The sequence below is a fragment of the Helianthus annuus genome, chromosome 5, assembly GCF_002127325.2.
Source record: "Helianthus annuus cultivar XRQ/B chromosome 5, HanXRQr2.0-SUNRISE, whole genome shotgun sequence".
Classification (NCBI taxonomy): domain Eukaryota; kingdom Viridiplantae; phylum Streptophyta; class Magnoliopsida; order Asterales; family Asteraceae; genus Helianthus; species Helianthus annuus.
The window spans coordinates 90485941-90502134 of NC_035437.2; the positions used below are offsets into that span (position 1 = coordinate 90485941).

The 16194-nt window shown below is 38.8% G+C and overlaps 1 protein-coding gene and 1 non-coding gene across 4 annotated transcripts in view; both read right to left on the reverse strand.

The window, feature by feature from the left end:
* Nucleotides 1–3698, reverse strand: part of LOC110940552 (homeobox-leucine zipper protein ANTHOCYANINLESS 2) — a 10619-nt gene extending 6921 nt beyond the window's left edge. Inside the window, exons 1-6 of one of the 3 annotated variants that reach the window (XM_022182098.2) lie at nucleotides 3455–3698; nucleotides 2221–2450; nucleotides 2017–2134; nucleotides 889–1584; nucleotides 611–712; nucleotides 332–526 (exon numbers count right to left, since the gene is read on the reverse strand). In XM_022182098.2, the coding sequence (XP_022037790.1) occupies nucleotides 332–526; nucleotides 611–712; nucleotides 889–1584; nucleotides 2017–2134; nucleotides 2221–2441 (1332 nt within the window). In that variant the 5' untranslated portion in view covers nucleotides 2442–2450; nucleotides 3455–3698. Of the gene's footprint in view, nucleotides 1–331; nucleotides 527–610; nucleotides 713–888; nucleotides 1585–2016; nucleotides 2135–2220; nucleotides 2451–2565; nucleotides 2994–3454 lie in introns of those variants that run through there. The other 2 variants (XM_022182097.2, XM_022182099.2) reach the window with 2 other exon arrangements.
* Nucleotides 3699–12930: 9232 nt separating this feature from the next.
* On the reverse strand, nucleotides 12931–13037 carry LOC118492683. Its single transcript, XR_004894685.1, has one exon. It is a non-coding gene; the product is annotated as a small nucleolar RNA R71 (small nucleolar RNA).
* Nucleotides 13038–16194: the final 3157 nt, after the last annotated feature.

The window sequence follows — 16194 nt, forward strand, 5'->3', positions numbered from 1 at the left end:
TTTTTTTTTTTTTTTTTTTTTTTTTTTTTTTTATTTGACATTAAATTTTTGTATTATCAAACTGACAACATAAGTTTTTTGGTTATTATTCTATATGTTTTTTTGTGTGGGTGTGTTTATCGTTTCGAGATTTTTACATTTTCCTTTGAATTTGATCAGTTAACACTTCGCAATACGCTTGTTTGATTCTCAAAATTTTTGGTTATTGTTCTATATACAAATTTTTTGGTTATTGTTCTAATTTTTGGACTTTTTACCCGTGTAATTTATTGATGTATGTTGACATTTACACATTAGAAAAAAGTGTGTACGAACAAGTTGTAACTATTACCTTTGAGCAACCGTTAGGCATGTCGTGCACGATACAGCCCGAAGGAAGTCTCCGAGATGTTGAACCTTCTCTTCCGGCATCAACTGACACGTCAACAACGGCCCATACGCCTTCCGCGTGTTGCCTGCAGTACCGAATAAACCGCATTTGACGAGCCGGTACTGATGGCGATACCAACTGAATCTCGGCTTGCATCTATAAAACCAAAGTTTGACTCGTTTATCAGTTTCGAACTTCATTAAGTCAAATTTTACAAACAAGAATTCAAAAATTACTTACGAGTTGAACAACGCCGTTTCTTGAATCTCCGGTGCCACCCGAAATCACATCGATCATGCTACTACTCCCGATCATACCAAGAAACATATCTCTCCACTGATTCTACATAAACATAAAGATAATCCTATAAAAAACATTTAGATAAAACTTGACTATTAGTTTATTACGAAAGTGTAGTGGCGGACCCAAAAAAGTTTCTATGGGTGTCGGATGACCCCCACCGTGCAAGGGTTGGGTGTTGGGTGCGGTGTCCGCCCCTGTATGAAAGATTAACATACCACATTTAGTAATGCATCCACAAGAGCCACACTATTGATCATCACAACCCCGCTAGCTCGTGAAGCCTCGGAAACATAACCGTGCGGTTTCATACCGAGACAAAGCGGAAAATTCCTCGTATACTCATTTGGATCGAGCACTTCACCGCCACCTTCTGTGTTCCCGATCCATAGAAGGTTATTATTCTGTCCAAGTTTCATTAGTTCATCCATTGCACTCATTGCAAGATCTAAAAACATATTCTTTTCATATGAAAGATCCAACCCAACACCACCAGCCACCATCATTCCAGGTCTTGAAGGTGACATTAAAGGCAAAACATTCGAGATCCCGTTGCTGTAATCGAGCCCCATTGGTAATCCTACATCCATTGGGTTTAAACCGTACCCGTTTCTCCCAACACCAAGTTCTAAGTTGAAACTCCCCATTCCAAGTGGTAATGAACCACCGAAGGACGATAAAGGCCTGCCAAGAAACTTATTAGCAAGAATAGAAACCCGGTCAAGTTCATCTCGTAATCGAGCGTTTTCAATCCTGATATGGTGTTCATCTATTGATATGTCTCCAACCATTGCCTGACCGCCACAATTGTTACAGACTGGAGCGCGAATTGCTTCTTTCATGGCTATGTTTTCAATCCGTAACTTGTCATTTTCTTGCTTCAAAATTGCATTTTCATGGCGCTCCATTTGAGTCTAGACCAATGTAATTAACCAATGTCAGCACAAATATATCCATTACATGTAATTTTATACCTTATAGAAAAGATTTTTAAGTCGCGGTGTAATTAGGAGTAGGATCTCTATCTCTATCCCACCCTCGGGAGTGAGGTATTAATGTTCCTCTTTACCTATACGCAACGTATAGGAGCAGCCAGAACTGAACTGAACTCAGTCAGACACTGATTTTTATGCAACTCTATACGCTGCGTATAGGTCTGTCTATACACAGCGTATATAAACCCTAAAGTGTGCAAATAAGCACCTTTGGTGTGCCAATAGTTTTAGCCTAGCATTATGCTAGTTTGCCATTTAAAAAAAAGTCCGTTTGTTTGTTTGTTTAGCTGTAGTCAAAGAATCAATGAAATTTAATGTTTAGTTATAATCTAAATATATAATATTATTCACCTTCATTTGAGTTCTTCTGTTTTGAAACCAGAATTTGACTTGCTTGTTTGCCAAATTCAGCTTCTTTCCAAGCGCCAATCTTTCTTTCTCATCAGGGTGAGGATTATCTTTAAAAGAGCTATATATTACCACAAACAAACAAAATAAACATTCCATCAAGCTAATATAAAATGGTTAAAATTAATTATTTACTAAAAAGATTACGCTTCAAGTTCTTGAATTTGGTAGGGAGTATGGCGGTGATATTTCTGTCGCGGGCGCAAACCCGAAGATGGGCCGGCAGGGATATCTTGTTCATCACCAGATGCACCTTCTACATTATCACTTCCACCAGACCTGCTTTCAGATCCATCTCCTCTAACCCTTCCAAGATTTGCTTCAAAGTTTTCACCTATCAAACCAACATGATCTCCAAGTCCTTCCATCTTGGGCTTCTGTTTAAATCATCACAAACACATATATAAATTCATGTATAAGCATACCCAAAAAATCTTTACAAAAAATATCACAAATTTATTGGAAGAAAAATATATATAAGGGAATGCATACTAAAGCAAGAGAGAGTGATTGTGAGTTATAAATAGGCTGAGGAATAGTTGAAGTGATGAGTTGTTGCTGAGAATAGGGAGCCCTATGAAATGGCATATTGTTAAAAGAACCATCAGCCATCATCATTCTTGAATCACTACCACCACCATAAAACCCCCCAAAACTCATCAAGAAACTCAAAACTATCCCTTTTGTCTCAAAAAATAAAAATCTATATCACTGTTTCAAAATGGGTTTGATATTTAAATTCAACCTCTCATCACATACCCAGATAATTGTCTCTGTTTGTGGGTGTGTAAATCAAGCCTCTTAAATTCATATACAACAACCAAAAGCCAAAAAATTAAAGACTACCCAAAGGGGTGGGTAGAAGACAACCAAAACCCTTAATTCCCACACTCAAAACCCTAACACTGACACACATGTACCACACAGAAGTGAGAGAAAAGTTGACCATTTAGCTGTCATCTATAAAGATGGCCCCCATTATATGTACCAAAATATAGTTAGTTCGAAAAAGATTGCAAATTTTCAACACACCCACATGAATGGTAAAGCTAAGAAGAGTTGAATTTCAAGAAATCCAATTTGACTTTTTGGGTCCAATTCAAAAATAAAGAAAAAAAGACCAGTTGACTCTCTCTTTTTTTCTTGTAACCTAGAAAACCCCCCAAAAGAATTCAGAATTTTATTATTGTTTTTTGAGCTAACCCTAAAAGTAATAAAATAATAAAAAGGCAGATAGATACAAAGTTTCAGATTCGTGGACCTCCCACTTCAGAACAGGTAGTTAATTACAAAAAAAATGACATACTACAGTGATAAGTTAGAAACAGTAAATTAAACCAATGGATTAGTGGCTATATCTACACGATAAGAGGTAAGTTACCGTGAACAAGTTGCAGTGACGGATGGGTAGTGGCTGAAATTAAGATGACAGAAATCTTGATTTTGAGACAGTGACAAATTAAATAAAACCCTAAAAGATATAATGGGGAATGGCTGCTGACATGCAAATGAAAGTGTGTGTTGAGGGTTTATAAATGGTGAGGGGTAGGGGCTGGGGATTCAAATTCAAGAACACACTTGTTCGAGATATCCGCCCGGCGATTGATTTCAGACGCGTGGGCGTAGCTTCCGCGTGCTGCTTGTATTTAGGGTATTTTCATGCATATCATTATTCCTATCAACACCATAAATATCGGTCTCGAGTTTAATTAATTATACATATACATCTACATATGTGTGTGTATATATATAGTTAAAAAATGCATATTAGTTTTTTTTAACAGCAAAACAAACTTTTATTAAATATGCTAGCAAGTAGCTAGCCACAAACAACCCGGGGAACAGTCCGAAAAATACAATCCGAAAAACAGAAAACAAACATACATCCGAAAAAAAAAACCCGAACACTATCCCATCTTTAATGATCAAATCTACCCCAAGAGTCCTACGATATATCCGACATTTTCGCCCGTTTAGTAATCCACATAAAACTCATGACCTTTACCTCTTCCATGATCCGTCTAACCGACACTTCCTTTTGGTTAAAAATGTAGTCATTCCGGGCTCTCCAAATACTCCAAAAAGCCGTCAGAATAACCCCATAGAACGCTTTTCTCACACGAACACCACTCTTAGCAGTCAAAGGCAGAGAGAGCAGATCACGGGCATGGAATATAAAGCTATGCGGCACATTACACCAAGAGAAAATCAACTGCCATACCTCCATAAAAGCCGGGCACCCCGCAAATAAATGATCCACCGACTCTATAGTTGTGCCACAAACACTACATACCTGAGAGCCAACATGTATGTTCCTTTGAGCTAAAGCATCTACCGTAGGGAGACGATCAAGGAAAGCACGCCACGCAACCACGACCACCTTCTTAGGAACCCAATTGCACCATACAAAAGATGTTATCGGAAGAGTATTTGTCGCATCAAAAATACATTTCTTTACAGACTTTACCGAGTAGTCATGTAAATTCCCCACGGCCCAATTCCATAAATCACTGCCCAAAGAAATAGAAATCCCACTTAACAGTGCCATCAAAGAGTCAAGTTCCCTCTGCTCATCACTTGAGAAATCCAAGCGTCTCCACTCGGCATTGAACCCCAAATGCGACACGTCATTATACACACGATCCGAAACAAGGCATGATTTACTCTTTTCCAATGCAAACAACAGTAGGAATTTTTTGTGGAGCACATCATCCGAGCACCACCAATCAAGCCAGAAAAAAATTGTCGACCCGCTACGAACAGTGGCTTTAAAAACTTTTCCCGGCTCAAAAGGAAGCAAGTTTGGGATACTTGCTATTTGTTTCCACACACCTGCCATAGAGATCTTTACCGGAATACTAGACCAGCCCCGACCCGTACTATGAATAGACCACACCACCTTACGCCATAACGATTTATTAGTCGTTTTAAATCGCCACCACCACTTAGACAACAAACTCAAGTTCGCATCACGAAGAGATCCCAACCCAATGCCCCCGTATTCAACAGGAACAATAACCTTTTCCCAAGCCAACCAACTCATTTTGTCCACTTCGTCGGTACCGCCCAAGAAAAAGTTCCGTCGCAATTTCTCAAGCTCATTTATAACTTGCACAGGAGCTCGAAATAGTGAAAAGTAATATAAGGGCAATGAGCTTAGTACCGATTTCAGGAGAGTTATCCGACCACCGTAGGACAGGCACTTTAATTTCCATGCGGACAGCTTCTTACGCACCTTAGCCACGACCGGATCCCAACTTCTAACAAGATTCATGTTAGATGCTATGGGAACACCAAGATGAGTAAATGGAAAGGCACCCGATGGCACTCGCAAAACAGAAGCCATCTCCAAAGTTTCAATATGATCAACACAAACTCCATAAAAACGACTCTTAGATGGACTAATCCGTAGACCAGACACCAAGTAAAACCCGCGTAACAGTCTGCGCAGATTCAAAGCATTCCGTTTGGACCACTCTCCGCAAAAAACCACATCATCCGCATACATGAAATGGGTAAGAATAGGCCCCGAACCACCTACCCGAATTCCATTGAAAGTGCCCAACAAGGAAGCCCTTTTAATAATCCGAGAAAGCCCCTCCATGGCTAAAATAAACCAAAACGGGGACAAAGGATCCCCTTGTCGTAGGCCACGTTGGCACGAAAACTCATAAGTCGGAGATCCATTGACAAGAACCGAAGCACGAGAGCTCCGAACAAGAGACATCACCCACCCACGCTACTTAGCTGAGAAATTCATTTGGGCCAACATGTCATCCAAAAAATCCCATCTCAAGGTATCGTAAGCTTTCTCTATATCAACTTTCAGAAAAAAAACTCTTTAACTTCGCTCTTTTCAACCACGCAATGGTCTCATTAAGGATCAAAGGTCCGTCAAGAATATTTCTATCACTTAGAAAAGCGGTTTGCTCCTCCGAAATGAGCCGTGGCATAAACTGCTTAAGGCGCAAAACGAGGACTTTAGAAAGCACTTTGTTCAGCACCCCGACCAAACTAATAGGCCTATAGTCCGAAAGAGTGGCTTGGTCACGACCCTTTGGTATAAGTGCAATGAACGCCGAAAAACAACCCGGACGAATGTACCCATTAGTATGAAATTCCACGAACATATTTAAAAAATCTTGCTTCAAAATAGGCCAAAACTTTCGGATAAAAGTAAAATTAAACCCGTCAGGTCCCGGCGCTTTACTCCCATCACAGTCGAATACAGCATATGTAATTTCATCAATCGAAAATGGACTATCTAAAACAGCAACATCATCTGCGGATAGTTTAGTGATATCCGGACATCTAAACTCCGGCTTTGGACGACCAACATCACTAAATTTCTTCAAAAAAGACGCCACCAGGTCTTTAACTTTATCCGGATCCGCAACCCATTGACCTTCATTATGAATCCCATGAATTCTATTGTTCGCCGTGTTGAGCTTAATAATTCCATGATAGTACTTTGAATTCTCGTCCCCTTCAAGAGCCCATTTAACACGTGATTTTTGTTGTGCGTCTAACGATCTCAAGTGCTCTTCCTCAAACATAATCTTCTTTTCGTTAACACGTTCCTCCATTTCAGAATCAGTTAATGGCCGAGATTCAGCAATAGCCTCCAAGTCTTCAACACGTTTTTAGCACACAAGAACTGTATATCCCTTTGCCTACGTTCATTATTGACCCATAATTTGATTCTCCCCTTCAACCATTTCAGCTTTGCCGCTAACGCAATGTCTGCAGGCCCTGAAAATTGAAAAAAAGAAACAACGGAATTCACAAAATCGACGAAACCCGGTAACTCCAACCAAGAGTTATAGAACCGGAACGGGATATGCCCGAAATCCGCGTCCTTCAATGAGAAAAGCACCGGACAATGGTCAGAAAGATGGCGAGCAAGGGCCGTGATAGCCGGCCCGGGCCAACGGTTCATGAAATCAGTGCAAACCAATACTCTATCCAACTTGCTTAGCTTATCCCCTTGACCGGACATATAGGTAAATTTGTAGCCTCCCATATTATATTCAAACAACTCCGCATCCCGAATAAAATCATTAAAATATATCGCATTTTGCAAAGAAAACTCCGAGTTCAGCCTTTCATCAGCATGTCTAACCTCATTAAAATCCCCCAAAAGTACCCAAAGCCCATTCAAAGAACGTCTATAAAATAGTAGCTCATTCCAAAAACTCCGTCTAGTTGCCGGGTCATTCGGAGCATGAATATTTGCAATATTAACAATAACATTATCATGAACCAAAACCCCCGATATCACCATTACATAGCGAGATTTTAAAACCCCGGTTTGGCGGAAAGAAGCAGGATCCCACCAACAAATTAAACCCCCCGCATTCCCATCAGAATCAACACACTCAAAATTATAAAGAGTGTTACCCCAAAACCTTGAAAGTAACCAAAGAGGAGGATTAGCAATCTTCGATTCTTGCAAAGCTAAAAAATTAACCCCATGCTTCAATCTCAAGCCCTTAACCCAAGCCGCCTTATCCCACGGATGTTCAATGACATGAAGTTCATTAACAACCCGAAATCCCATTTTCCGAGATGATCTCCTCCACAATCGGACTGCAAAAAATTTTTCAAATCCATACCAACCACATCTCCTACCTGAATAGTGGCGTTTACCTCTTTATCAATAATCTCAGATGAATGGACCTCATTTAGCTACGTGTTACACATTTTTGCAGATTGTGCTACGTGTAACAACCATAGGCTGCCACGGGTTACATGTAACAGCTTTTGCCGACTTTCAGCTTTTTCTGAAAAAGTAAAAGCTGTTACGTAACACATGACAATCTCTGGTTGTTACACGTATAATACGTCTGCAAAAATGTGTTACACATGCAAAAGGAGTTTTATTCGTTTGAGTTTTTTAGTTTTCTTAACTAATATGGGATTTCTTCCTATAATTGCCCTATATATATATATATATATATATATATATGAGAGAGGTAGAAAGAAAACCCACTTGAGTTAAGAAAACTCAAGAAAACCTTATATAACAAACTTTTTTCCTAAAAAAATAGGGAATCTACGTTATATGAACGTTTTGAGCAAAAAAACCCAAAAAGCACCAAGTGGGTTTTTTTATTTTTTTTTGAAAATTCAGTTTCTTAGTATATATATATAGGGTAGGGTTCATGAGTGAACAACGATTTATTTGTGAACAAAATGAACTTATCCTGACCATTGATTTTGTAGATCTAGATTTTTCTTTAATGACAAGATTTTAATTATCTTTTGTAACTTACAAGTATTTTAATAGACACAGGCATATAATTGTATATTTCTATCTTCATTTAATTAATTAATTTTTTCTCTCTCCTGATTTCTCTTTCCAATTAAAAGAATATTTAATTACATTCTCTCTATTTTTTTTTCTCACATATTACCTAACTTAATATTTCATAATTTTAAAAAATACAAACATTATCAAATATTGTTCCAGCTAGAAACACAATTAAAAATATTTAATTACATTCTTTATACATATATGTATTAAATCAATGTTTGATGAAAAGATGTATAGTGGAAACAATATGTAGTAATACACAAGTGTATAAGTCTAATATATATCGACATGTATACACTATGTACTTGAATAATACACAGGTGTATACGTCTGGTATATACCGACCCGTATACACATATGTGGTTGAATAATACACAAGTGTATAAATCTGGTTTATACTAACCCGTGAAAACAAGATGTAATAATACACACGTGTATAAGTCTTGTATATACTGACATGTATACACATATGTTAAAAATCATAATTTAATTAGGTTTAATATTTAATTTTAAAAGGAACATAACAGTTTATTTAAAAAAAACATTAGCCCTTCAATCTCTTATAATTAAAATAATCGAGAAATAATAAAAAATGAGAGAGAGAGAGAGAGAGAGAGAGAGAGTTACGAGAGGAGAAAATTAAGGGATTTTAATTAAAAGTACTTGGCTAATGTCAATCTTACCCTTTTAATCTAAAAAGTGATCAAGGGCCAAGATCAGTTCACTCAGTTCACTCTCAAGAAGTTGTTCACTCATGATCCTAATCCTATATATAGGGTCAGGATTTAGAGAAAACGCTCAAAAGTGTGAGAACGGAGAGAACGCTTATGAATCGTCCGATCAAAACAATCTATGGACTAGATTGGCGCGGTGACATTTTAGTAAATAACACCAATTTTTTTACATGGACACATGTCATTAAGGGTAAAAAAAGTAAAAAACTATTCCTCACATAAAACGCCATTGAAAATAAAACGCCAAAAAAATACAAAAGGCCAAATTTATCACTGGGTGCTTTTTTTTCTGTGTTTTTATTTAAACTCTCTGGTTACAAAAACGCCATAACATAGGAAACGCCATTATATATAACGCCAAAGTTTACATCCGAATAAATGTTATTTACATTTTGTGTTATAAAAAATAACATCCCGCCTAACCTACGCGCCAAAAGAATTCTATAAATAGAAACGCCTCACCACATTCCGTTTATCACACCAAAAAACACAAAAAAAAAAACACACACACAGTGGTTGCTAAAAAATTTACAACTCAATGTAAAACCCCAAAAAATACAACGACAGCAAAAACGTCTTTTTCTTTTATCCTCAGAAAAGTTCTGCATGAAGATTCATTTAATGATTTTTTACGCGAGTGAAGAAAAGATTTTGCTGCATGAGATGGACAAAATTGAAAAAAGAGGGACTGATGACACCCATATGTCATACTGTCATCTTTGTTCCTGAAGAAGGTTTGGATGATAAGAAGAGACCTATACCAGTGGCAGATAGCATCCACCCACAGGGGGTCGCTCTATGGCTCAAACATCAACAAAGACAATTCAACACATGAACAAAGAAAATAAAAAAACGCCAAATCCAAAACGCCATTTATTTGTCACATTTCTTGTAGTTTTAAAAGAAAAAAGTGACTGATTACACTGAAAATTTAAAATAATAAATTGCTTCTACTTTGTTTTTTTTTTTTTTTACTTTTTTTTAATTTTCTTTGTCTATTGTTTGTTTTGTAATGTCAGTTAATAAACAACAAAATAATATTAATGCTATAACGAAAAATATAATAAAACGCCAAAATTAGCAAATACGTGTAAAACGCCATAATGCCATACAAAAGCCCCCAAATAAACTACCAAACTATAATAAAATTAATTTAAACAACTAATATTATAAAAAAAAGAGTGAAAAAATGTGCAAAAGAATATAAAACAAAAGAAGTCCAATAGTTAACTAACCGCCATTGGAAAATGATGTGTATAAAATACAACATATAAATTACATCAAATGAGGCATAAAACTAACCCTTTTTTAGTACTAATGTTGGAAAAAGTGTGTTTTTGTCTTCCTTTTGTATTTTCAGGATTAAATGAGCTCAAATTAACAAAAGAAGCAAAAAGGCAGCTAAATCTAACATAAATACAAGAAAAGGAACAAAAGTGGATTGCCCAACCCCTCAACAGCATCCTCCCAAGCAAAACAGAGAAGGCAGAAGACTGAACACGCCCCGTGCTCAGCGAGCACGGGGCCGTGAAGCAGCAGAAAAGACAAACTTGTAGAAGCTTCTACTGCTCACCACGGGGGCGTGCCCAGTGAACACGTGGGCGTGCCCAAAGTACTGCAGGCGCATTAATTGTAATTGCGAATTACAATTAATGAGGAGAGATAGTGTCAGACAGGCACGGGGCCGTGCCCAGGCCTCTGTTCAGCCTATAAATAGGAGTGCTTGGCTTCATTGCAACTCATCCCTTGGCACACCACCTCTCTCACACTTCATCCACCACCCACCACCATCACAACACCGTCATCCACCACCATCATCCATTGTCCATCATAGAGTGTGTGAGTCGTCTCGGGATCCAAGATTGATCGTAAGAGTTCTTGACAATCAAGGCCATGTTTGCCTAAGTCTCTTACATCACTTGGTGAAGACAAGTGTTTAGTATAATACTTTTATTTTTAATCTTTTGCACTTTTTATTTGGTTTTATATTAATGACTTTAATAACTAGTTGCTTATGTTGAATGTGACTTTTCCTTATCGTTTGTCCGTGGTGTCTTGGCATTATTTTACTGTCTATATAAAATAAAAGATTTTCACCATTCATATCTCCACGGTCTATATGAAGGTATGTTGGCTACCTGGTCGGGGGTTAAGGGAACGGTTTGGTAAGGGTCTTGCCCTTGTTCAGCGTTTAGAGGTCCTGCAAGGGACCTGGTCAAATTTAGTAGGATCTTCTTCAATACCCAAAGGTATTGGATGGCGGGGATCCAAACTCTTTGACCCCCTCATAAATTAACTACTATTAATACTATAACCCGGCTATTTAGGACTGTATCCCTGCTGACTCAGACTACTTAGTCGAGGGTAACGTCACCTCCAAAAGAGGGGCCTACCATAATTTGCATTAATAACTTAATTCATTATCTTTCAATAATCCGACCCTTTAGGATTGTATCCTTGCTGACTCAAACTACTGGGTTGAGGGTAACGTCGCCTTCAAAAGAGGGGCCTACTACAATAACTAAGATAATCTCTTAAACAAGTGCAAAAGTGCGAAAATAATCAAAGGTTATACTAATACACGAGTCGGATCCAAGTGATTCATCTTGTCTATCTGTTTTATTTTTATTTTATTTTTCAGCATTTAGTTAGTTTTATTTTCTTAGTTTTAAAATCTTTTTTTTACATTTTGATTAGATTAGACGTTGAGGATAAACCGGTACTAAAAGCTCTTGTGTCATTGGACGACCTCGGTATCTTACCAACACTATACTACGTCCATGATGGGTGCACTTGCCCATATGTGTGTTTAGTGTTAGTAAATATCGTGTTTTATAAATTTAAAACTTGGCTAAAAAGTGTAAAAAGGGCTTAAAATATATATCTAAAACATATATACACTAACACACATCAAGTTTTTGGCGTCGTTGCCGGGGACACAAGGATTTTAAGAAAGTTAGGAATCAACGGCCTAATCATTTTTTTTCTTTTTAAACTTTTTTTAGGATTTTTTTTTTAGTTTTTCAGCTTCTGCAGAGCTTAGCACGGGCCGTGCCTGGTCGGACACGGGCCGTGCCCAGCGTTGTTACTGACAGTTTTTAGATTTCCAAGTTACAGAAGGCTGACCACGGGGCCGTGTCGGTGCAACACGGGGCCGTGTCCAACTCTCCAGTAACTGGGATCTGGAAAACAATCACTGTAACTCCGACCACGGGCCGTGTTCATTGAGCACGGGGCCGTGGTGAACCTTCTGACCATCATTCTTTTCTGTTTTTGTTGCAGGACTTGGAACCAGACACCAACCCTACGTATTGTATGAGCTCCAGTTCTAATAAGGACATAAAAGAACCTCTAGAAGAACCCGAACGCTTTCTCAGAAAAAGACTAAAAGCCAAAAACCAAGAGAAGGTTTCGGGGAACCCACTTCCAATGGCGGACCAACGTACCCTCATGGATTATCTATGACCCACCGTAGGTAACCTCGGCGCCGCCATCAATGCACCGAATGTTGAAGCCAATAACTTCGAACTTCGGCCGCATTTGATACAGATGCTTCAGAACTCCGCAACCTTCCATGGGCTTACGGACGAGGATCCCCATCTACATATTACTAATTTCTTAGAAATATGTGATACCTTTCGGATCAATGGAGCATCAAATGACGCCATCCGCCTCCGAATGTTTCCTTTTTCACTAAAAGACCGAGCAAAAGCTTGGCTTAACGCCCTCCCAGCTGGATCGGTAAACACCTGGGATGAACTAGCCCAAAAATTTCTATATAAGTATTTCCCTCCCGCTAAAACGGCTAAATTAATGACTGAAATTAATACATATTCACAAGAGGACGGGGAATCCTTGTATGAAACTTGGGAAAGGTTCAAGGAGCTATTGCGAAAGTGTCCACATCACGACCTTGCGATATGGCAACAAGTGTCCACTTTCTATAATGGGTTGTTGCCACACACAAGGCAAACACTGGACTCTAGCTCCGGGGGACTTTTAGGTAATCGTCGCCCGCATGAAATATATAATCAGATTGAGGAAATTGCTCAAACCAATTTTCAGTGGCACACTCCCCGAGGCAATAAATCCATTGCCCCGGGCGCCCATAAGGTTAATGAAAGCACTTCTTTACAAGCCCAAATCGAGGCCCTTTCTTCAAAAATAAAAAAAAATTGGAAATGACAAAAACGATCTCGGTTATGGCTTGTGAAGGGTGTGGTGGGCCACATGAAAATTGGAGTTGTATGAAAGAAACAGACGATCAACAAGAATCGGTAAACTACATTGATAATAGACCTAGGCCGTCGGGTCCTCCAACGGGCACCTACAACCAAGGATGGCGAAATCACCCTAACCTTGGTTGGAGAGAACCCGGCAATGGTAGTAACCAACAAAACGTAAACCAACGAACAAACTTTCAACAACCAAGAAATGAGTCACAAAATTTCCCTCAACAACAGAGTGGACGAGAAAGGCTTGAAGATACTATATCTCGCCTCATCTCCGACACTGAAAAGAAAAACTCGGATAGATTTCTACAATTAGAATCAAATTTTGGAAATCAACAAGCTAGTATTCAAAACATCGAAAAACAAATAAGTCAACTTGCACAAAATTTCTCCGGGAGACCACAAGGCGCGTTACCAAGCAATACCGAAACAAACCCAAAGGCGCAAGTTCATCTCATAACACTACGGAACCGCACCGTGGGTCCTACGGAAAGCCCGCCGCCTACCGAGGAGACCATAACACCGCCCTTACAAGAGAAAGGTTCCCCTCCCTCATCAGAGCCTACCAAGACTCCTCGAGTTCCGTACCCCGGTAGGTTAATCCGACAAAAGACCGATGAGCAATTCGCAAAATTCGAAAGTTTACTAAAACAATTGCATGTCAATATTCCTTTCATTGATTTCCTAACCCAAATGCCTAAATACTCTAAGTTCATGAGGGACTTCCTCACTCATAAAAGGAAAATTGAAACATTGAAATTAGTTAACCTAGGCGAAGAATGCTCTGCCCTCGTACTCAACAAACTTCCGCAAAAGAAAATCGATCCCGGAAGCTTCACAATTCCTTGCTCAATCGGTGACTCCCCCGTTCGTAATGCACTAGCCGACCTTGGAGCTAGCATTAACCTCATGCCCTCATCAATGTTCAAAAGACTCGGCCTAGGAAAAACGAGTCCAACAAAAATGAGTATACAACTTGCTGATCGATCCGTCAAATTTCCGCAAGGTGTCATTGAAAATATCCTAGTCAAGGTCGACAATTTCGTCTACCCGGCCGACTTTGTCATACTTGATATGGAAGAAGACACCAAAGTCCCCCTCATATTAGGGAGACCATTTCTCACCACCGCACATGCAGTGGTAGATATGAATGACGGAACACTCACTTTGAAATACGGGGATGATGAAGTAAAGTTTGGGGTGGGGAAGAGAATAGAGGACGATGACCCGGTCAATTACGTGAAGGTTATTGATTCAAGTTTGGATGATGCTCTCCGACGGTGCAACATGGGGTGCAAAACATCCCGCTCAGAAAACATATAACCTTGCCTTGGGTCTAGCCAAGGACCCTTATAAACGTGGCGCACCACGGAGGCAATCCGCGGAACTATCCTTAGTTTAAGTTTAATCTTTTAGTTTTAATTTGCAGGAATAAAGCACACTCATGGTGGTCAAGGATGACAAGGGAAACGAGAAACATAAACCCATGCACAAAAACAAGGCCACCCGACAACAATTTCTCCATTACAGTAAGTTCAGCACGGGCCGTGCCCAGCCAACACGGCCCCGTGCTGAACACCCTGCAGACAAATGCCCAGTTCAGGTAACTGGACACGGGCCGTGTTCACCGAACACGCCCCCGTGTCCAGGCTTCTGTTTCTTTTCTTTAATTATTGTTACTGGCACCTGAACTCGGGGCCGTGCCCGGTCCCCACGGGGCCGTGTCCAGACTGCAAGTAATTTTTTGCTTTTAACACCATTTTACACATCCAATCAACCTAAAAATTTATTTTTGGGACACATTGAGGACAATGTATAATTTAAATGTGGGGGAGATGCTAAAACCTTGAATTTTGCAAGTCCTAATAACAAGCCTTACACAAAACTCTATTGGAACCGCTAATCACCCCAAATTTTTTTTTTCAAAAAAAAATTTCATTTTTTTTTACTTGTCTAAGTTTAAGTTGGGAATTCTAAGACTAACACGGTTATATTTTTACAAATTTACAACCGATAGCGTCATGATAAAAAGAACCAACATAAGAAAATTATGAAACGGCATGACAAGCTTAGTTAAAATTTAATTATATATACTTGATCACATAAAAACGCATTCCCACAAAAGTGAGTTTTGAGCCTTTATAGAGCATACAAATATACATCTTTACGTTAAATGCTCATTTTTCGTTTCTTGTGTGAATAGCCGCTTGGTTCTTACGACTCTAGAACTTGCCATGACAATTCATTCCCGGTCCTTACCAACTTAAACCCAAGTAAGTAAATGATGATGGCATTAGGTCTAACCCTTTTTCTTTCAACACCATTATTTTTATTTTTCTTTTCACCTACCCAAAAACTTCACCTAGTTAGCCCCTTTGAGCCTAAACCTTTTCATTTCTTAACCCAAAAAAACCCTTTTTACCCACCAAAAACCCTTTTTATTTTTACCCTTTATTTTAGTAACAAGTTCGGTTTTCGTGTGACTAGTATATATATATATATATATATATATGTATGTATGTATGTATATTTACAATGAAGTTAGAAATAAACAAAAAAAGCTCCTCAAACAAAAGCTTGTTTGAAGAAATACTTCATTTAAAATAAAAAAGTCACAAAAACAAAATGTTTTACGAAAATCGACGCTTTTTACGACTTTCGCCCTTTTTTTCTACTAACCACTAACCCAACTACCCACCTTTAGCCCAAGCCTAACCCTTCACCCAAAAAGTCCTCTTGATATTTACATAGGAATAAAGTTAAAAAGGAGGAGGATTGATTGCTTGGCAAGCTTATGGTAGGAATAAGTTCCATGCCGCTCTCGAGTGATTCACTAAAA